The 22458-nt window shown below is 43.9% G+C and overlaps 1 protein-coding gene across 2 annotated transcripts in view; it reads left to right on the top strand.

Moving 5' to 3' along the window:
- Positions 1 to 4221: 4221 nt before the first annotated feature.
- The window catches only part of RANBP10 (RAN binding protein 10), a 31028-nt gene continuing 12791 nt past the window's right edge, over positions 4222 to 22458 (top strand). The window contains exons 1-6 of one of the 2 annotated variants that reach the window (XM_033069440.2): positions 4222 to 4396; positions 11646 to 11668; positions 16793 to 16977; positions 18547 to 18659; positions 20949 to 21057; positions 21965 to 22113. In XM_033069440.2, the coding sequence (XP_032925331.1) occupies positions 16889 to 16977; positions 18547 to 18659; positions 20949 to 21057; positions 21965 to 22113 (460 nt within the window). In that variant the 5' untranslated portion in view covers positions 4222 to 4396; positions 11646 to 11668; positions 16793 to 16888. Of the gene's footprint in view, positions 4397 to 11645; positions 11669 to 16792; positions 16978 to 18546; positions 18660 to 20948; positions 21058 to 21964; positions 22114 to 22458 lie in introns of those variants that run through there. The other variant, XM_033069439.1, reaches the window with a different exon arrangement.

Genomic DNA, 22458 nt, shown 5'->3' with positions numbered 1-22458 from the left:
ATGGGCCAGGTGGCCACATCCTTTCTGTTCTCTGCCTGCCTCCCCTATTTAAAATTATTTTGTACTTTTGAAGAGAGGGAAAGGAAAGAAAAACTGTAAACTGGACCGTGCAGCCACTCTAGCTCACTTGATTTCAGTCTATAGAATACAGTCCATCAGGAGTCCATGACCTGTATTTTAGAAGTAAAAGCACATTCTCTAATTTTGTCCATATTTCTGAAATTTTGAGAGGAATCTGCACTTGCACTTGAGAATTTTTAGAGTTGGCCACAACTACACATAGGTGCTGAATGTCCATTTCTCTGACAAAGCTATCACCAAGAGACCAAAATGGGATGTTCTTTAAACAACCTTGTTGGAATGAGCTACCAGTCACAAACTGTCAGTCATGGTTTCTCCCAGGATTTTCTTAGGAGCAGCTTCCTGCCCCTCTCTGTGCTGGGATGGATTTCTGGAGCTGCTGAGAATTGTGAGATTGAGGATGGTGAGAGGTGCTGGTGGGAGCTGTGGGAACAAGCTGAGGTGACGTGCCCCAGCAGGGAGATGCACATGAGAATCTGTGCAAAGCATTGTCACAAGAGCTGTGATGCATTTTGGAGTGATGACAATGACTTCATGGAAACATCAGGTCAGTGGTAAAAAGGACAATAAAGGGACAATGCTGGGATTAACTTGTAGAGGGCTGGGGAACAGTGCAGAGAGCTACTGCAGCCTGCTTCTCCATGGGGCACCTTCATCTCCATTCTCACAAGCAACACTGTAAATCCAGAGAAGGTTCAGATGGTGATGGTCAGAAGAGCAGGAAATAGCTAAATAAGTTAGGAGTCATCAGCCTGGAAAAGGGATAATTATGGAGGATTTTACAGAGGTCTGCATACTGATGTGGAGACACCAAATCCATGGTTTGTCATCTTCTCCAGTGCAGGAACCACAGGATATATCCAAGCAGTAGGAGGCACCTTTCCACTGCTTGCAGTTACACTGTCAAACTCCTTTTTGCAGGACACATATGAGTGTTTGTGTGTCCTTAGTGGAGAATTGAACAATTTAATGGGAACAGCATCCTTTCAGGAGTACTGAGTGAACAGAATCTCCATCTCGCTTAGTCTGTCTTTGCTTACAGGTGGTTGGAGGTGGTAACACTGTTCATTCAGGGTGTGACACATGCACATCCTGTCCTTCTGCTGTCTCACTTCTTGAAGAGCATCCTTGTCTGGGCTGACCCCCTGTCCCCCAGGGACAGCCTGCTGAAGAGCACGTGGGTATCACCTCATCTCTGCCCTCCAGGTCACAACAGGGACTTCTGCAAGTGCTTGAGTACAAGTGGCACAGAGGTTAAACTGTCCAGAGAATTTGCAGATGCAGCTGTGGGGAGGGCTTTCAGGAAGTTCTGATTCACTCCTTATTAAAGCACTGCTGGATTTTGTAGAGGAAGAAGCTGTTGAGTAACTGGAGGCTCAGAGGGTGTCGTGGGAGTCACAGAGGACGTTGTAATATGCTGCACCCATTCCTAGGTGGCGATAGCAAATTGTTAATGATGCAGGAAAAGCCCAAGTTTTCAGGAAGTGTTTTGAGAAAAGTTGGAGTCTGTGTTTTCAAAATAGTTGTGGTGAGTTACTCCTCACTCTGCTGGTAATCCAGGACGATGCCAAATGCTTTCAGTAGGGGTACACTATTTGAATCAACAGGCCTCGGTAACTTTGACCTAGAAGTACTAGAAGTGCTGATGTTGTTTTTAATTCAGATTATTAGGAAATTTCAGAGGATTGGCTGAAGCTGGCCAGTGCTGGCATGACGTGTATGCCACTGCCCTCATGTTTATTTCAGGCAGAATTTTAGGAATTTGGATCTGTTTTTAATTAATAAATAACTTATTGTTAGACATATAATTAATGCCCCTCAGCTTATGTTTACAGTGAGTACAGTAAGTTCACTCAGACAACTCTGGCTTGTTGTTTAAGATGACCATGGTGATCTGATAAGGCTGACAGGCCAGATTTAAGGCCCCTAGTGTGGTGCCAGGTCCAGGTTCAGCACTACGCAACATTTGAGTTGAAAAAGTAAACTCTACATAACATTAGCAAAGTGCTGAGTGAGCCAGTTTCCTTAACTGGGGAGAAAAAGGTTCAAAACAAACTTTTTCCAGGCATTGTTGCTGTATGTACCACGTTTGTCATTGTCTTCAAGGCCTTTATTCAGTCCCTTTTTACTGGAGTTCACCACCATTGGTGCTACAGCAATAACTGACACTCTGAGCTCAAGTCCTAAAGGAACAGGAGGTTTTTTTCAGTAGGATCAGCTGTGATCTGTAGGTAATGAAACCTTTATTTCTTACACTGCAGAACCAGTAATGTCTGCATTGCCCCAAGCATTTAGTGAGCTCATCCTCATGGTTGGACACACTGTTTATTTCTTACAGGACCTTACCCAGTACATGATGTGTAAGCACTTCACTGCTTAGATGTAACTGATGACAAGTTCTTGATAGGTGCTTTGTGATGCCAGGAATGTTTTGTATGCAGAAGATCTAGAAGTTTGCATTTGGATTGTATTATGATTAAGTTATCATCTGAATTATAACTTACCAACAGCTTCATTAGAGAAGTTCTGAATTGAGATTCATATAATCAGTGATGGCAACAGAGCAAATAAAAAGGAGAGTGGAAAGGAGCCACAGTTTTAAAAATTCAAGAATATTTCAATGATATTTTTACTGGATGGAGTCTTAGCAGTGGAAGTTTGACAACAGACTCTAGAGCCCCTATCGCTTCCTCCTTTGTTTTGGCAAGTCAGTTTGGCATGGTTGTTGTGCTTGCTGAGGGTGCTGCCTGTGCTGTTGTCCCTGTCTTTCACAAAGATTTGAAACAGGACTGGTGCTACTGTCAACAGCTTGTTTGGAGCTGATCCGAGGGAAGACAGAGCTGACTCTCGGGACATCTCAGTCTGTTCCTGTTGGATGTGTGGGACTAAACAGAGGAAATTACTCACCATTTCTAGACTAGAATTTGCTGGGAGTCCTTCACTCCTTTCACTCCCAAACTTTGCTCTGGGGTCCAGAATCTTGGACAGGGGCATGTTTTGGTCTTGCTTCATTCCCTGACTTCCCACTGGCACTCATTTGGTGTGGTACAATAAACAGGGCTTCAGACATGCACTGACTGTTTTGTGCTTATCTGAGAAACCCTTGAGCGTGTGGGTGCTGCTGCCTCAGTGTTATAGCACTGTTTTACAAGATTAAATTTCTAGTGCCCTCGTGTTGTTGTTGGTTTTGGAGGAAAATCCTGGCTCACAGAAGTGCTCCATCCCACCTTTGCAGGGCTCTGTTCTGTGGTTCTCAGTGCTCAGTCTCTTTGTGCCTCATTGCAGGATGTGCACGTCCTGCACAGTCCTTGTGTTTCTTCCATAGTCCCTTTGCCAGGGCCATCACTCCACATTTAACAGAATCTGCACTACCCTTGGGTCTCTGAGGTCAGTAGATGGCCAAAGCACCTTCTTTTCCTTCCCTAAGGCTCCAGCCATATCCATATAAAACACAGATGTCTGTTTTTAGTGTTGTATCACTTTCTGATAAAAGTCTGTCTCTTTGTGAGATGTGACATTGATTGTGCAACTCAGAGGAATGCTCCAAATGAAATTACTGGAATATACAGAAAGGAGCAAGTGGGCAGGGTGCAATCCCTGAGCCCAGCTGTTACCCCTAGCACAGTGTTACTGGCAGAAGAAATAAAAGTACTAATACTGGAACTGACCACTTTGCATTGCACTCCCCTTAGGCATTTGAGGGTTGTGTTTTAAGCTGTCTGCAGAATGGGAAATATTGTATCCCAAGGGAAACATAGAAATCCTGTCTGCTGTTAGAACGGAAATACAGATTTGAGGATGCAAAAATTGTGTCTCTCCATTTGGTACACCTGTGACAGCACTTACAGACAAAGCTGCAACTGTCTGAGAATTATTCTGTTAAATGCTTTTGAGGGAAGGTTTTAGTTTTGGGAAACACAAGTGTTTTACAAAAGGAGATTGTTTCACCTCAGGCAAGAAATGCAAATGATGTGTTCTGATTAAAGACTGTTAGCTTATTTTCTGTTACTGATATGTGAAAATTAATACTGGGATGAATTGGGAGTGGGAATCAAATTTTAAAACTCCCACAGAAAATCCTGAGAGCTGTTCCACGTGGTTCTGCTGACCTGACTTCACTGCTGTGCTGTTCTTTTGTCTTTTGCAGGATGGGATAAACATTCTTATGGGTACCATGGTGACGATGGGCACTCCTTCTGTTCCTCGGGGACAGGGCAGCCCTACGGCCCCACCTTCACCACTGGAGATGTGATTGGCTGCTGTGTCAACCTCATCAACAACACCTGCTTCTACACAAAAAATGGCCACAGTTTAGGTAAGCAAAGGAAGTGCTCAGGAGAGGGATGCTCCAGCCTTGCTCTCGCTGCTCTTTAATACTTTGCTTGTGTTGTAACTCTTGTCCCACACCTGTGAGTAAGGTTTAAATGGCAGAGGAAAAAAGCACTCAGCAGCTGTCAGCAGTTGTAAATTGGCTCCAAGACAGAAATACTTCCAGCAGGTAAAATGGTTTCCACGCTGCTCAGTTTGTTTAGATAAGTTAGAATTTCATCCACTGCTTTCCTCTGCTACCACACAGTAGGTGGGAGGTTGGATAAGATGTCCAATGGCTGGACAACAGAGAAAGAGAGAAAGAAAGAAGTGGGAAGTTTAATTAATGTGTTGTTCAACTACCTCCAAAGGCACAGTATCAGTGTCTTCATTTTTGAAGGGACCTGTCCATCTGAAAGCCTCAACATGTTGGTCTGAGCATTCCCAAAACCAGACATTAATTCAGCACAAGAGGTCTTATTTAAGCACTCAGCTATAATTTGGTTCATTTCACACTTGTTTCAGTAACTGTCTTAAAAATGTTGCCCAAATAAATACATCAGATGTTTTCCAGGCATCTGTCATATCTTATTCGTCTAAAATAAAATTTTTGGTCTTTTTTTCCCTAAAATACCTTTTCCTTGGATGACATGCTCTCCACCCCAGATAAATTCTTGTCTTTTTTTTTTTAAATCATACAAGATGTGCAGTAAGTTTTTGTAAGTTCATCTCACTTTTTGTGCTGGGATTCATTTGATTTGGCAGGGAGGGACGAGCACTCCTTTCCTTTGCTTCTCCTTGCTGTATCAATTCTGCTTTGTTGAATTCAAGATTAAATTGGTAGAAAAATACCAAAAATACCCTGCTCAAAACACTTACCAGAGCAAAGATGTTTTGAGTTACTGGCTGGGCTGAAGGAAGGAGTGGGATTGGAGTGCAGTGTGTGCCTGGAGAGTGCAGAATTTCTGCTGAGCTCTTGGGAAAAGTACTGGGCTCCCCAGTATTAGAGAGAGATGGACTCACTGGAGAGAGTCCAACAAAGGGCTGCCAAGGTGGTGAAGGGTTTGGAGCATCTTCCTAGGAGGAAAGGCTGGAGAGCTGGGGTTGTTCACACTGCCCATGTCAGTCCAGTACTGGTAAGACAAGTAGAGGCTTGAAAGCAGCAGCTGATGGTGTAGAACAGGAGCTTTTGCTTTAGACAAGATGAAACAGCAACTGAGGTAATGAAATACCTTCAAAAATATCTCTTTTTAGTTGCTGTCCTTGATTTTTAGCATGTATTTACACAGAAGCCCTGTAGTGGTTTGTGCTGTGCTCCTCTGGATGGTTTTTTTTCTGTTGTTGAAGTGGGTGGTTTTCCAGGTTCATTGTTTTTCACCCTGATGTGCTGTTACTTTTCATCACAACAAAAGTGTGAGAGTCAGGAGGAGACCAGGTCTTGTATTTAATGAATGCAAGTTTTTTCATTTGAAGTTTGAATCTCCACAGTATAAGCTGTATCAGTTGAAAAGTTGCAGCTTTCTCCTTGTCTGTTCTGTAGCCAGGACTGTGTTGTGCCTGGGTGTCTGGGCAGATGAAGCCAAATTGAGAGCCCAGTTCAGTAACTTCTGTGTTACCTTTTGTCATTACCAACCTCTGATTCTTTGCCTCGTGTCCTTTCTCAGAGATTTGTTTTATTTGGGATATTCAGAGTTCTTTACAGCAGTAAAGTTATCTTGTCTTCATTTCTAAATTTGAGTGTTCATTTTCCTTCAAAGATGGGGCTTTTTGTGGATGGAAAACTTGTGGTTTTCTGTTTTGACATTGAATGACCCCTTGAGGAGTAGCCTTTGCCAGTGGGAAGAAAAAACCAAGAAAAAAATGTAGTAACAGGAAAGTTACCATGCTTAGAGAACAACATTAGTTATAAGCACTGCTGTCACCTGGGTGTCCTCTTGAACTCTCCAGATGTGCAGTACAGGACATGAGGTGTCTGAGAAAAGGACAGGTAGGAGCTCTCCTTAGCATTCACAGCTGGCTCCTGGGTGTACCAGCTTTCCTTTGAGCTGTAGTGGCACAATGGTTGTGCTGAGAGAGGAGAGATGCTGTGGTGAGAGGAGGCAGGGATGGAAGTGCAGACCTCAGGCCTTGCTGGGTGACCCCACAAAAGCTGCAGGAACATTTTACTGCCTTCTTAAAAAAGCAGAATGCAAACCTCATCTGAGGATGCTGTTGGTAGGGACCAGCAGTGTCTGTTTGTCACTGTTAAAGAAACACAGCATCCAGGAGAGGTGCTCAGTGGAATGGTGAGGAGAGGAGCCCCTTGGCCAGGGGTTACACAGCTCCTGTGGGCACAGAGCAGAGAGATGTGAGGAGGGGGTGAGACAGGTGTCAGCAGAGGAGCTAAGGCCAAATGGAGGCACAGCAATGATTTATTTGGAAGTCAGAATGTTTTTTTCCCTGAAAGAAGCAACTCCTTGAAGGTCTTGAACTTCCATGATGCTTAGTGCTAACCTGAGAATCTCATTTCTGTGTTGTATAAACCCAGGGTCTATCAGGAAGGGGATGAATGTGTTTTTCTAGGTGTTCCCTGACAGAAAGCTGTGGAAGCATGTATGTCTCCTCCTAGGAGATGAGGTAATTGTATAATCCTACTGCAGATGCCAAGAATATTCATGAGACTAATCAGCCCCTTTGTGAGGCCAGTTAGCTTGAGAGCAGGGTTTCAGAGTTTCAATTTGCCTTTCTTTTAATGGAGTTACTGTAGCTGTGTTTTCCCAATTCATTCTTCATCATTTAAGTCCTCTCCTTTTCTTCTATTAATTAGACACCCCCCTTTTGTTTTCCTTGGAATTTCTTCTGTTGCTTAACTATTATCTTCCATTGTCTCCATACTTTTTCATTTAATCAGATCCATCAGGAGCACTGTATAAGAACTGTTTTCTTGGCCATCACAAATTCTGGATGTTCTGGTTGGAGCTAAGTCTTGAACTTTATTTGGAGACGTCACATGAGAACTGTTTGACATCGTATGTAGTCTTAATTCTCTGTTCTGGAAAATGTCTTGAATGTCTTCTGGCTGGTGATGAAACACTTTTGACAAGTTCTGAGCAGAGTCCTGGCAGTAAAAAACATAGTGAGATGTGGCTAGAAGTGTGATGAGAATGAATTTGGAGAGAAAGAGGGAGAAATGTTGGGGTGCCAGCAGAAGGTCTTGGACCTGGACTTGAGGAGGAAATGTGACTGCTGCAGGTCTCTGGGTTTAAGTGGATGAATTTGCTCAGGGACTAATGTAGGAGTGTCTCAGATCTCAGATTTTGACAGCAGACCAAGGTAAATGGAACAGCAGGGCTATAAAAAGAGCATGCAACCCTCTGAAGTCTTGGCATAGAAAACTTCCCATAGTTTGAGTTCTAGTGCAGGCTCTTGGAAAGACCAAGTTAACCTAAAAAGTAAAATATCTGTTTTGCAGCCAGTTTAGGAGGAACATGAGGGGTAATGCAGAAGTCTGTTGTCAGAGAGATGCAGGTGTCAGTCCCAGGTTTAATAGGTTCGACTCCAAAGCTTCAAATGGAGTTTGCAGAGAGCAAGAGCATTAGGCTGTGCTAAGCAAGACTTCAGATTAATCAAATTTAATATCACAGAATCTTGGAGTGGTTTGGGTTGGAAAGGCCCTTAAAGATCATCTCATTCCAGCCCCTCTGCTGTGGGCAGGGACACCTCCCACTAGAGCAGGTTGCACAGAGCCCCATCCACCTTGGCCTTGAGCACTGCCAGGGATGGGGCAGCCACAGCTTCTGTGGATAACTTGTGCCAGGACCTCACCACCCTCATTCACTTCCCAGATGAACAGAAAATAGCAGACTTGGCTACAGCCTTGTTCTCTGTGTGAGCAGTTTTACCCAAGTGGCCTGATTGGAGGGTATCTGTTTCCAAGGGCATGTGGAACTGTGTGAGTTTGACAGTGCTTCTCCTCAGCAGACACTGGAGAAGTATTCAAGTGTTTTCCTGGGCTGGCATTTCCTGGATGCTCTTTAGGATGCCCACACTGCTGAATGTGTTGTGTTTATTGCAATCCACCAGCACTGCTTAAGGATTCTCTGCATCACAGTTACCTGAACAGATGCTGGAGGAGTACCCTGCTGTGCAGGCAGGGGAGTGCTGTGGCTGATCACCCAAATGCAGTTCTGTGCAAATTGAGTTCTGTAAGTGGCCACCTGTGAGGCAGACAGGATGATTGTTGCTGGGTGGAGAGCAGTGATGGGCTGGAAGGTCCACAAACATTCTGTGCACTTCAGTCATGGAAAGTGGGAGTCCTTTCTTTGGTTGGCAGGTGAAGATGTCAGTCACACTGTGGCCTAGCACTGAACCTTCCTGAAATGTCTTTGTATCATTGCCTTGATGATCACATCAACTTCGTGGACTTAGAGGGGAAGCCCTTCACACACTTGCTCTTGCTTCCTGACCTCTTGATTTATCCAGTCTAAGTCTTTAGGAAGGTTGTGGTTTTAAATTAGATCCAGAGTTTGGAGGGGCTGCAGAGAAAGAAAACAGTTTAACATTCAAGCTGTGATTATTTCACTTTCTGCTGTTGGCTTTCCTGGGTGCAGGTGTGTAGCAGTGCAGATGTAAAAACTCTAAGATGTCTGTGCAACAGACCAAGTGCTGTCTGCATAAAGCATTTTATTAGCCTGAGTTACATAACAGAATGTGGAAAACATACATTTGTCTCATTGTAAAGGCAATATAATAAGTTTATTTATAGAACCATACAATTATTTTCTCTGGGAGAGATCTCTGGAGGTCAAGCAACCAACACCCTGCTGAAAGCAGGCCCAAATTAGATCATGTTACCCACAAACTCATCAAGTTTTACTGTCTCCAAGAATGGAGATCACCCTGGGGGCTTTTCTGGTCCTGATTCAGTGTTTGACCAAAATTCATACTGAATTTTTCTAATTAGAATTTCCCATGTTGCAGCTTGTCTCTGTTGCCTCCTGTCTCCTGCCACCATGCATCTCAGAGAAAAGCCTTTTATACACCCCCTTGTATGACAGCTGTAGGCAGCAATTAGTGTCTGCCCTGATGTTTGTAAGAGTGAACAGAGACTTTTCCCTTGGCCTGTCTTTGTCTTGCTGGCCTCTGCTGGACTCCCTCCAGTCTCACTGTGTCCTGTACTGGGGAGCCCTAAAGTGAACATCATAAAAATCCCATCCTTTAACCTACACTCTCACTAACACAACTCAGGATGGGGTTGATCTTCTTTGCTGCAAGGACCCACCACTGGCTCCTGCTCTACTTGTTGCCCAGCAGGAACCTGAATGTTCTTAGCAGATCTGTGTCTCTCCACTCAGCCTCATCCTGTCCTGTTTTCTGGGAGTATCACAACTTGGTGGCTGGGCTCTTAGGTTGCTTTTGTTGAGCTTTGGGATGCTTGTGCTGGATCATTGCTCCAGCTGTAGCACTGTGCCCTCCACCCTATCATCCTCTCTGCTGTTTGGTGACACCTGTGAGCCTGCTGGGAGCACACTTCATCCCATTGTCCAGGGCATTAGTGAAGACATGAACCTGCATTGATCATTGATCCCTGTGGGACAGCTCTTGGACTTTGAGCTGGTGATCACAACTCTTCCAACCAGACAGTTCAGCCAGTTTTCCACCCATCTTGTAGCCCTTTCAAAAGCCATGTGCTTGTCCAGGTGCTGGAAGCAGCTTCCAGCCACACAGCTTCACAAGCCTTGGCCACCTTTGGCTCTGAGCTGCAGTGGACAGCAGGCTCAAGGAGGATTTGCCTCATTCTGGCATAAGGGTAGGAACAAGCTTTCATCCACCTCTTCATCCAGCTGAGCAAAATGACTGCAAAGTGAAAAAAAAAAGATCTGAGTGAGGAGCAGTATCTGGGCTATGTGACAAGGTGAGAGAAATGCTTACTGAATGTTGTCCTCTGCCACCTGTTCAACATCACCTGTGTGCACAGTCTTTGGTTGGGTTGTAGAGAAAGTGCTCAATAAACAAGGTCTGAACTGCCAGGATGTTCATTAAACCATATTGACTATCTACCATGGTGTTAATTTAACTTTGTGGGTTGTTTATTTAGTAAAATATTCAGTATTTCTTTCTGAGCATTTGATTTGGATCTGTGCTGTTTTGAATAGAAATTACTTGTTTCCTATCTTGACTGCTAAAACTGGTTTAAATTACCATTTCAGACTGATCTGGTAACATTACATTGCTGCTCTGGGTTAAAATAGTCCTAAAATTAAAAGCAGAGGGTGGTGTTCTCCTGCTTCTGCAGTGCCTTCAGTGCCAGGCAGAAGGGAAGGAGGAGAGGTGGGACGTGTGTGAGAACTGGGTGTACTGGTGTGGGTACCAGCCTTCCTCTGGCTGGGGACAGGAAAGCATTCTTGGGGAAAGACTGCAGCTTCCAGACTGACTCCTGGAATGTTAGCTGGAAGTCTGGATTTAGCTCAGCCTGATGAGGTGATGGCAGCAGTGTCCCCTGTGCTGTTGGTGAGGGTCTGGCTGATCCATCTCCCTGTGCTGCTGGATCCCTGCTGTGGCAGGAGAGGGAGGAGAGGCTCCATCCTTTGGAGCAGGAACTGGCCTCTAAATCAGGGCAGAGCTGTGCCTGGAGTGGCCTGGCTGTGGTGAGTGCCAAAACTCTGTTAGCCATCCCAGGCAATGGCTGCCTCTGCTTAAATACATCTTTCCTGATATGCCAGATGTAAATAAAAAGGGAAACCATACATTTTTTCCCCATCTTTTCTATTTGGAACTGTACCAGCCGTGTTGAGGATGAGGCTGTTCTTTGCAGTGTTTCTCAGATGCTCCTGGTCCTGTTACAGGGCTGTTCCCCAGCTGTAATGCCAAGTGCTGAATATTCATTCCTCTTTCTCTGCCTGATAAGAAGAATCCGTTACAGCTTCAGCCAAAGCAATTTTATACTGAAACTCTGTTTCTAACACCAAAGTGAGTTTTGAAAACTAACTCCTTCCTAGTAACAGAGGGAGAAGCAAAGAGGAGTTGCTTTTAGAAAATCACATTTCTGGGAGAGATGTTGAAAACATTTAGACTTTTTCCTGAACTTTTCTCCAGATGCAGAACCTTGCAGAGGAGGGGACTGGGGAGGGCAGTTACTTCTAAATACATGAGGTAGTGAAATGCAGGGGCAGAGCTGAGATTTGAAATGCAGTAATGTTTTGTAGCATGTTAAGGATCTAAGCAAGCAGGGAAAAAAATCCTTTGTCTTTTTAATTCTAATATTTTTCCCCCCACAGGTATAGCCTTTACAGACCTCCCTGTAAGTACACCTATTTTCAGTATTTTAACTAAAAATGCAAACAGAAGGGAGGGGGAAGAGTGTGGGGGTGTGATTTTTTTTTTTCTGTTTGATGCCCTGTTGGAAAAAACATGATAACACAGATTACTGAATGATGTGGATGCTCCTTTTTCTGAAACTCTGTAATCCTGTGACTGGGTCTGTGGGCTTCTCACATGCCTCCTCTCATCCCTCACCACCTCTAAGAATATGTTGCTCCTTCTCCTGGAACTAAAGCAAGGATGCAAACTTTATTACAGGTCTTCCAAATTGCAGCTTCAACTCTGAGGAGGAGTAGATGTGCATAGTTACACTGATGTCTAGTCAGCTCTCACAAAAGCACAGGGAGTCACACACAAGAAAATGTTCCCTTTTTTCTAGGCCCAAGTGTTCCTGGACAAGAAGGATGTGTTCAGTGAAAAAAGGTAAAACCAGGTCAGGCATACACCAGCACATCCACTGCATCCATCTCTCATACTAGTCCCTGAGGTTGCACTCCTGTCTTTGTGCTTAATAACCCCAAATTAATTTCCTCTGACAGATTTCTTAGTTTCAATAAGTTTTTCAGGCCTCCAAAGTGATCCATTTTCTTGGCTGACTACCCTGTTATGTGGAGGAAAGGTTGCTTTGCTTTGTTCACTATTTCCTGTGAAAAAATTTATCTTGTTCCTCTAATTTTTTGTATTGTGGGAAATAATGGCTAGCACTCCCTGTTCACCTTCCCAGTGGGATTTAGGGCTTTACAGATTTCTCCCATACTCCAGCTATGGCTTGCACTTAAATTGCAGTTATTTGATTTGCCTTTTCACATCAGCTGTCAATACAGGGTGGGGGTTTTTTGGGGTTTTTTTTTTGTTTTTTTGTCCTAGGATCTTTGAACTTGGTAACATTGCAGTTGCTGTTTCTGTTCTAAGCCAGAAACTCTTTATGTGGTTTGTTTCACAACAGTTCATTTACTTGGTCCAAGTACAGTTTATTAAAGCACAAGAATAGTTTTCCTTTCCATGAGGATTAACCTTTTGGAGTGAGCTATTGTGATGACCTTGCATCCACAGCAAGAGGATGCTTCTCTGATGTGCCCCTTAATTTTTGGTGCTGTTTGTTTTCTCTCTGGATATAGATTGCATTAGTAGTCACAGATTTACCATATTCCTTCTAATTTTTTCCCCACTTTATCTTCCCATTTGGCTAGACTGCTTTTCCTTCTGCAGCAGGAGCAGTCTCCATGTGAGATAGAGAATGGCTATTTAGGCTCCTGTCAATCAAAAATAGCTGTCCAGCACATGTACCACTGCTCTGGCATTTACAGCTCAAGTGTTGCTGTGGAGCTTCACAGCACAGATTTGGCAGGTTGAAATTCCCTGTCCTGCTTAGCTTAACTTGCATCCTGTTGATCCTGGAGTGCCCAGTGAGCTGACACAGACATTTAGTGTTCATGTGTAAGCTGTTCAGCTCTGTGCTGAGTCTCTGTCAGGCACAGGGATGAGCAGCTGGGGAAGCAGAGCAGACACAGAAGGGTGTTTGCTGCACTGAGGTCTTGTAGTACCAGTGAGATTGAGCTCAAAACTCTCCTGAGCCCCTGGCATTGCCCTGTGCTGCTGTACTTGATCTGGTCAGATCATCCTCTCAGGATCTCAGGCTTGTCTGTGTGTCTTGTGCAGAGATGTTTCAGTGGGAAACTGGGAGAAGGTCTGGCCAGGGTTGGTTTTGGCAGATGCCTCATGGTGGAATCTCCAGTGGTTAAATGGTTTGTAAATGGTCTCTGTGCCTTTAGCAGCCAGTTTGCTGAGCTGTTCTCTGGGGAAATCCACTCCTGGCTTTTACAGCAGCACCTAATCCATAACACTGTTTTTCTGGGCCAGGAAGGAGAACAGCTGATGCCCTGTAGGCCTCCTACTATTGAGAATTACCCTTCATGAGACAATTCCTCTATAAAAAGAGGAGGAGAGAAGCTTGATGGGGTCCTTTCACCCCTTAACTGTGGATGGAAGACTTCTGCCTCCAGGTGGATCTAGGACATCCCTCTGCATATGCTAAATTGCTCTGCTTGCAGCTTCATCCTAAGGATGCCTGCACCTGACTTCAGCATTCTCTTTTCCCATATCCTTGCCTTGGATTACTGCCTTCTTCCTCCACCCTTGCAGATACCAGTGTATGCCATGTGCTCTTTTTGGTCCATGGATTATTGGTTGTTCAAACAGTTGAGGTTACTGCCTTTCCTAAAGAAGGGGATGCCAAACCCAAGATAGACTTTGGTTTAAATGTAATGAATATTGTCAGAGATTGTAGAATTCTTGAGGCAATAGAGAATATGATCACTTGCAGGTGATGTTTTTCATGTTTTTTAGTTCTCTGGTCCAGGCTCAAACACAATATCCAGTGATTTTAATGTAAAGAAAAGAAAGTATCCATTATAGCAAAGAGATGGAATGTGGTCTGTGTTCTTCACCTGCTAAAGCTACAGTTCTGAAAATTTAACTGCAAACAGGAGTGGGAGCAGCAAACTTACCTGAGTGACCCTTGAAGTGCTCTGGTTGGAGCAGCTCCACGTGGATTTTTTGGCTCTGATCCATTCCTCACTCCTCCAGGAGGGCTGTAAGGGAGCTCTCCCTTTCCATACATTGCAGCCCTGGGAGGTGTTGAAGCTGACTGGTGACACACATCAGTGAGAAGCTTGGCCAAAAAGCTTAAATTTTAGGGTTGGCATATCAGTGAGATTACACAAGGAATTAAATTGACCCTTCAAAATGTTACCAGATTTGAAATAATTTCCTTGAAATGCTTATTCCAGAGTTTCCCTTTCAGAGGCAAATGGTGAAAGCAATATTTTTCAAAATTCACAACATTAGGGAGTTGAAATGGATATTTTAATTTGAAAACCAGAGACACACATGTTGAAACATACTTGCTTTGGCCTGTTTCAATTTCCTCTAAAGGGTGTTTTCATTTGCACAAAAATACAGTGATAGGAAAAAACACATTTTGGCTTAACACAGGCTGAAGTTAAAAACAAAATAACTGCTTGAAATAGGAGTGAATTCCCACAGAGGGAAAGAGGGTGTTTGGGAGTTTCCTTTTTTTTTTTTTTTTGCCAATTTAAGTCAGTGCTCAGGCCCAACTCTTACACAAGCCTGTAAGGTCTGTCCTGCCTGGAGGTTTGAAGGAATAGTAGGAGATGAAAAAAAAAAGCAGGGTGGGATTGTAGGAGTACCAAGGAACAGGGGGTTAAAAACCAGGTCAAGATGAACAAGGGGGTGGTGAGCAACTGGCAGCCAACATCAGAATAAGAGGTGGGCCAAATGTCACAGGGAAGGTGTTCCTGAAGAACTTGGCAGGAAAAGCATCTCCGGGGTCAGTGGGCTCTGGGATTGTGTCTGCCTGCATCTGGCAGGGTGCTGGAAATACGTGTGGTTCCCAACAGCTGCTGAACAGAACACATCCCTCTGTAAAAAATGGAATTTTACCTCAAAGATGATTTGAGAGATGTAGAGGGTAGGCAGCTTCTGCTCAAAGATGAACATAGCCAAAAGTGATTGAAAAAATATAGGGCAGCTTGTAGATTGGGGTGGATTTGCTTCCAGTTTCTGGGTATTTTGGTTGTCTGATTCCTGGCTTTGAAAGCCCTTGGGTTTAAGATACTGAGAAGATAATAAAAATTCTGAAGTATAGACTGTGGAAAATATCTGATCCCTCAGAGATATTTCCATGTCAGCCATTTTTAAAAGAATGGAGGGATTAAATGTTACTACAGCATTTTCCTCTGGTAGCTCTTCCTTTATCATGCTGTATTTGCCCATCTCTGACCTAGAGACTTCCTTGGTGTGGGAGCAGGAAAGGAGGAGGTGTGGTGAATCACCAGTAATGCTGTCATCCTAATCTCTTTTCAATGTCCAGCCTGTATTTATAGATTCATTCCTTTCCTTTGTTTTTTGAGGTTTGATGATTTTAAAGTAGAGATTGGTCAGGTTTTTACCCAGTTCAGTTTTGAAAATGACAACAGAGGTGCTGCAGTCCCTCTTGGAACCTGTTCCAGGCCTGAATCATCCCCATCTCTGCCACACTGAAGGATAAGTTGAAGAAATTTTCCAGATAATTATAGGAGAGCCCATGTCTCTTGCTATAGAGGAGGAGAGGGTCATCCTAGGTTTGTGATTGGACTTAAGGAGAGAGGTCTGCCCCTCTGCTGTTCTGATATCTGATATGGGTTCAGCACTGCAGACTTCAGTTCCATCCATGTGTCCCTGTGCCTTGCCCAGTGTCTGTTTCTGGTTCCACTGGTTTAGAGCAAAGTGGGAAAAACCCAGCACCAAACAGTTCCTGAGTGGCACAAGAGAGATTTCTTCCCCCACCCTGCAGACTCTCACATGCTGTGAAGCAGAGAATTAGTGCAGTTTGTGTCTGTTTTGCAAACAGAAAAGTAATTTGTGCTGTACATTCACTTGACAGTGAATGGAACATGCTCTTGAAAAACGTGTTCAGTGATGAGAATAAGGCACCCCCATATCTTTTCTGAGGCTGTTTCTCTTTTCCCAACATTTAAGTGGGCTCAGGGTTTCCATTTATATCCATAAGCTTATTCTTAAAATAGCATGAATTCAGAGAACTTCTGATAGACTTTGAACACCTGTTTTCAATTAGATCATCCTTAGAAGCTGAATTGTTGGCTGAATTTTAGAGGCACTTTCATGGTGGTAACCTTTTAATTTTCCTCATGTTCTGGTGATGGCTCAAAACTTCCATTTGGATCCATAGATATGTTCATAAAATGAATTTATCTATCAGTAGTGTAATTTCTTGTGTGGATATCTTGGGATCATCAAAGACCTAACTTCAGAGCTCCACCACTGTTTGTTCTCTTTTCATCAGAGATGTGCAATATTGAGATAACAATTTCCAAGGAATAGAAATGTTGAGTTGAAACAGGAGGGAATACATAGATCCATTGATTGAGATTACACACCTCTCATTACTATTATTATTGTTATTATTATTATTATTGTTATTGTTGTTATTTAAAGATCAGCTCTTTGGTTTTACCAAACCACATAACTGGAAGCAGAAGGAGAAAGCTGTGGTTAATGCAGGTTTGTTTTTCTTCCTTCCCAGTCAAACCTCTACCCTACAGTGGGTCTCCAGACTCCAGGAGAGATCGTGGATGCCAACTTTGGGCAGCAGCCCTTTGTGTTTGACATTGAGGACTACATGAGGGAGTGGAGGGCGAAGATCCAGAGCACCATTAAACGATTTCCCATAGGAGACAGGCTGGGAGAGTGGCAAGCCATGCTGCAGAAGTAAGTCACTGCCTTGTTGTTCGGCTTCTTCCCTTTTGTTAGGCTTTAAGTTCTTCTTAAGTGCTAATTTGTGCTCTCTTAGGGCAAAAATTGCCACTCTGTGCATTTTGCTCAAATTGTTCTACCCTACAGTTTTTTTCTGTTGTTTAAGAGTATTTCCTGTGTAGATTGCTGCTGTTTCAAATGTAAAAGATATGGGAGAAGTTTTCAGGCAAAGATTGCATGAAGGCTTGTGGGAATGGAAGAACATCCATTTTGGGGTGATGCACTGTGGGAAGGGAGAAGACACCATGAGAATTCTTAATATAGGAGGAAAACCAGTGTACAAGTCAGTTGAATTCAGAAATGAAAGAGCAAGAAATAGCCTGAACCAAAGGCTTTCAAACCTAACTGAAAGCACAATTATGACATTTTATAAATTTATGAATATTGAAAGCACTTCTCATTGCTAAAAGGATTGAGTGGAACTTGATGGGAGCAGTTGCCAGGAGTTGTCAGAGGTCAGGAGTGTTATTGATGCTGTTATTTGCCTTCCAAAATGGGACCAAATTAGAGATCCAGGACCTCTCTAAACAAGAGCTGTTGATTCTGCTGCAGTGGGACCAATTTATCCCTGTATTTGTTCCTTGTGTTCTCCAGAATTTTTTCCTCTGATGTGCACGGTGGGGTTGTCAGGGTCACCACTCTGGAGTTCCTCCTATAGAACTCTTGTATTTAAAACAACTTCTGGAAATTGCACACTTGCTATGAACAATGTTAATGCCTAAAAATGATTGCTGACTCATAAAATACTTCTTTCTTTTACTGAAAGTAGCCAAGTTGAGTGTGTGCTGTGAGCTGTGACTTGATCAGATCAATGCCAGCTCCATCATGAGAAGCCTGTTTGTGATTCATCGTGAGGAGCTTTGAAATCCTGTTGCTGGCTTTTTAGATTTTGTTTAAATCCAGTGAGCATTAACATTGAGTCACTGTGTCCTGGAAAGGCACAAGTACATTAGAAATAGTCTGTTCAGGAAGATGATTTTGTTGTGTTTGTTTTCTGACAGTCATACTCCTCCCTCCCCAAGATTTTTTAAAAATACAACTTCGAAGCGTGTTAATGTTTTTGAAATCAATGCTGACAGTCACCAGATTAAAATATCTGTGAATGTGCAGAATTCATAAGCAGATTGAACTACTAAAGATACAATTGCTGGCAAATAAGTGATGGAAGAAATTTGGGACCAGAGTAATTTCTTCTTTTTTAGATCTACTTGAAAACCATGAACCTCTGTGAGGTGCAGATTTATGTCTAGATAGGATGTCACTGGCAGTAACACAGTATTGAGCCCTTACATATGACCCTTGGACAGCAGTCATAAATAAATACTGAATGTGCATTGAGATTCTTTATATTTTAATTTTTTTCCACTCTGTAAAGACCCAGAGTTACAGCCTTGGTTATGTCCTAAACAAGCTGAGTTTCTCACTGAAATTGCAACTTCTGTTGTGTTGATTTCTTTTTTCTCCAGTGTGATGACTCTGTTTCACCAGTGCCTCACCATCTCTTTGTATTTTCTTTTTTTCTAGTATGGTTTCATCATATTTGGTTCACCATGGCTACTGTTCCACAGCAACTGCCTTTGCCAGAGTCACAGACACCACAATCCAGGAAGAACAGACCTCAATAAAGAATAGACAAAGTAAGTCTCTCAGGTATCACTCCTCAAGAGTGTTCCTCTTGGGACTCTGCAGGGGAGTGAGTGTTGTGGAAGTTACTCCATGAGAGTGCAGAGCTGTCCACAGCACACTGCTGACCATGGAGTAGAGCTCTGGAACCTCTGCTGGGAGCACTTTTCCCATCATCACTGCGCCCTCTCCACCCTCTGCCATCTTTGTCTGGAGAACTCCTGTTCCTTCCTGCCCTGGCTGCTCTGCTTGGCCTTTACCTGAGCTCAGATCCTTGTGCACCAGAGATCCCTTTGGATTTGAGCTCTTCACTGCAGGGTGTTGTAGCAGGGACAGTTCCATTAGCCTGGGCACAGGGACTCAGACACATCCATTTAGTTTGGCTGCAGCTCCGAGTTAAGGACTCTTCCAGTCCCTCTGCACGTTGTAATTTCAGGTAACCTTTACATGCTGAAGGGTTCTCAATTCACAGCCAATGTGTTAAGCTCACACTGGGTGAAGAATTTGTATTGTGTGTCTTTTTTGGTTGCTGCTGTTTACTCCCAAGTGGCTCCTCTCTCAGTTGGCAGGGCTGTCAGCGCTTTTGGTCCTGCAGAATAAGGCTTGCAGCTTTCTCCTGCTCTACCTTTTTTTAAGCTTTTCTATTCACAAGCTCAGCCTGCAGAGTGGCAGAACATTGGTGTGCTTTCTGCATTCTCCTGGCTGCTGAATACAGGGCCACATCCCTGTACATTTCCCTTCCCTTTGTGAACTGTTTCTGGTGTGACTGTTACGTATCAGAGCATTGTGCCCTTTTGTGACTTACTCTCCATACATTGCATGTGCTTAGCCATCATTCGGGTTCATCTGGGGACTCTGCTCTTAAATAACTTGCAGTTGCTGCCTGTTAGTGCTGATGGCTTTGTGCTTTCCAGGTCATGCATTATGCAAGCCTGACCCCAGCCAGTGTTCCTGGCGGGGTGGGTTTCAGTGGCAGAGCCTGGCGGGCGGCACGCGAGATGGCGCGCGCTCGTTTGTCTGAGCACAGGTGACAAGGCAGATGGAGGGAAGGAATACAGAGCCCTCAAGTTGGGGCTCAAGTAAAAGGTGTGAGGAAAACACAGATGGGAAAACAAAAAGAGGGGGAAATATAAAAGGGAATGACATCTGTGTGAGTTGCCAAACAAGGCAAAGCAGAGCTGTCAAAAGCAGCGAGACGAGAAAATGGACGTGAAATGAGAGCTCTTGTGTTGGTGTGAGAGCCACGGCTTTGGTTCCAGATTTCAACTACAATAACAACCAGATAGACACTGAGAAGTGGGAGACAAGTCATTGCAATTTGTTACTGGGATTGTTAATGAAGATTTACCAGGCTGGGCTTCCAACTGCTCCAACACTTCGAGAAAGCTGCAGCCTGTTGTTATCAGAGGCCCTGCTTGCAAAGCACCTCACAGGCCATTCCAAACCTTCCCTCTGCTGTTTCTAAGGAGTGCTGGAATAACAGTGCTGTTTCAGTTTTAAGTACATGTAATTTTTGTCTGTAAGTACACAAAGTAAAAAGAAATATGAGTCACTGTAGATCAGCAGCTTCTCTGAGCTTTCAGGGTTCTTGAAATCGCTTGTATTTTCTGATCCATTGAAGGAACACACATGGGCCATGAACACCCAGCATGATAAGTGCCTTCTGCCTTGTATTTTTGCACCTCCTAGAAGTGTACAAGTCCTTGAGCTGTTTCTAGTGTAGTCAATAGCTGGTACTTCTCTGGGAATACATTGAGGTGGACTTGCAGGAACACAGTTTTATTGATTCCATTACTTCTGCTCAGTGGTAGGAATGTTGTGGAAGCAGTATTGTGCTGTGGTTTAAAACCACAGACCCTCTAAGAATACTCCATTTATCTCATACTGAGCCATATGTTTGCTTCCAAGCTTGAAGCAGACAGAGAATGTAATATAAGGGTCACCTAGGAACTTGCCCTCTGAAATTGTCACTTCCCCAGCAGCCTCCTTGTTTCCATCCAGCTGGCATGTCTTGCTTTTGTTTCCATTGCTATAGAGCTCTGTGACTAAAGGACTAAAGTCTCAGAGCACCCCAACCTACCTACTTCATCCTTCAGATCCTTCTACTCTTGATGGTTATTTTGCTACTGAAAGATCCTTTTGCATCTTCACAGGGTTTTCCTCATCCTAATCCATAATAAACCAAATATGGTCTCCAGTTCTCCCAAGCCCTTGTGCAAGGTGGTAGTGGGGAGCTGGGTGGAATGGATGATGCAGCTCTTTCTGCTGTTCCTGTGTGTCACTAGGTCTCCTTTTCCTTTCAGGAATACAGAAACTAGTATTAGCAGGCAGAGTGGGAGAGGCTATAGAAGCCACCCAGCAGCTCTATCCTGGCCTCCTAGAACATAACCCCAACCTGCTCTTCATGTTAAAGTAAGTATGAAAAGCTTTATGCTCACTAATTTGAAATGTGTAAATGAAGAACCTGTCCAAACATCCAGTCTGGCTGCACACCTTGCTCTGAATCCAAACTGTTTGAGCTCCCTGTGAGAGTTCTTTGCACAGTGCTTGTAGCATTGTAGATGTAGCCCTTTTGTTGCTGCTCAGACCCAGTATAGCTTTGCCTCCTGAGGTCAGGCATAGGTGAGTGAATTTTAATTCTGCTGGCTGCCAGAAATTCCTTCAGAGGAGTTTCTTTACTGGTCTTGTGGAGATCTGGCAGTGCTGGAGCAATCTCAGTCACTGTGAAGGTTCCTAGAAAGGCAGATGTATGGAAAAGGCTGTCTGGGGTAGAGATTAAAGGAAAAAGTGTCCCAGTTCTCCCAGCAGTACAGAGTGGCTCTTCCCAGACCTCTGAGACATGTGAGGACAATTCCCAATAAAGCTAAACGAGGAGCTGTCCTCACTGTCACTGTGGATGTTGCATTTTTTTACTCTTCCTTCTCTGTTTTCCATTGGCCACCAGTATTTTTAGGTTGATGGAGTAGTGAGGGAATGGTGGTATTTGACAGATTTAGGACCTTCTCCCTGAAAAAACCCCTCCACAATTGAATTTTAGAGTACCCGCAGAAGCACTGGAGGTGAAAGCTGCAAAGGAACAGTTTTTTCTTAGCACAGTGGAATTAAACTTGCTTTTTTGGGAATGTCTCAACATCCATTAGCATCAAAGATGACATTTCTGAACTCCTCCCTCTGTAGCATCATCAGAGCACTCCCAACCCAAAGGCATCAGGAGTCTGAAATGTCTTTTTGAAAGTTTCTAGGACTTCCCTTGGGAGCTAAGTGCAGAGCACGCTGGCTGTCACGCCCCCTTTGTCCCTCTTGCCTCCCATGAAACCAGGTGCCGGCAGTTTGTGGAGATGGTGAACGGCACCGACAGCGAGGTGCGCTGCTTCAGCGCCCGCAGCCCCCGCTCCCAGGACAGCTACCCCGGCTCCCCCAGCTTGAGTCCTAGGCATGGATCAAGCAACTCACACGTTCACAGTACTGGTAAGTGTGTCCTGTGTCTCCACATGACAAACATTACCTGCTGCTTTCCATGTGTTATTCTCTGAAATGTTCATTTCCATTCCTTCCCCAGCTGAGGGGATTTTTTTACCATGTTTTTTTACACTGTAATGTACACAGTATTGGTTTTGCATTAGTTATTTTCCACAATTGTCTGCAGAGCAGGTTTATTTCAGAATAAAGAAGCTTTTGAAGGTAGTCTCTCCTGCAGCCACCTGTGACTCAGTGTTTCACTGATGGAGTGCTGAGGGAGAGAAGGTCTGGAAAGCAAAGCCTGTTTTCTGTACCTTGGAGTCTGCAAAATAATTTCTTTCCAGAAAGAACTGA

This window comes from Catharus ustulatus, chromosome 11, assembly GCF_009819885.2.
Source record: "Catharus ustulatus isolate bCatUst1 chromosome 11, bCatUst1.pri.v2, whole genome shotgun sequence".
NCBI lineage: Eukaryota > Metazoa > Chordata > Aves > Passeriformes > Turdidae > Catharus > Catharus ustulatus.
This window is presented reverse-complemented; position numbering and strand designations above follow the sequence as displayed.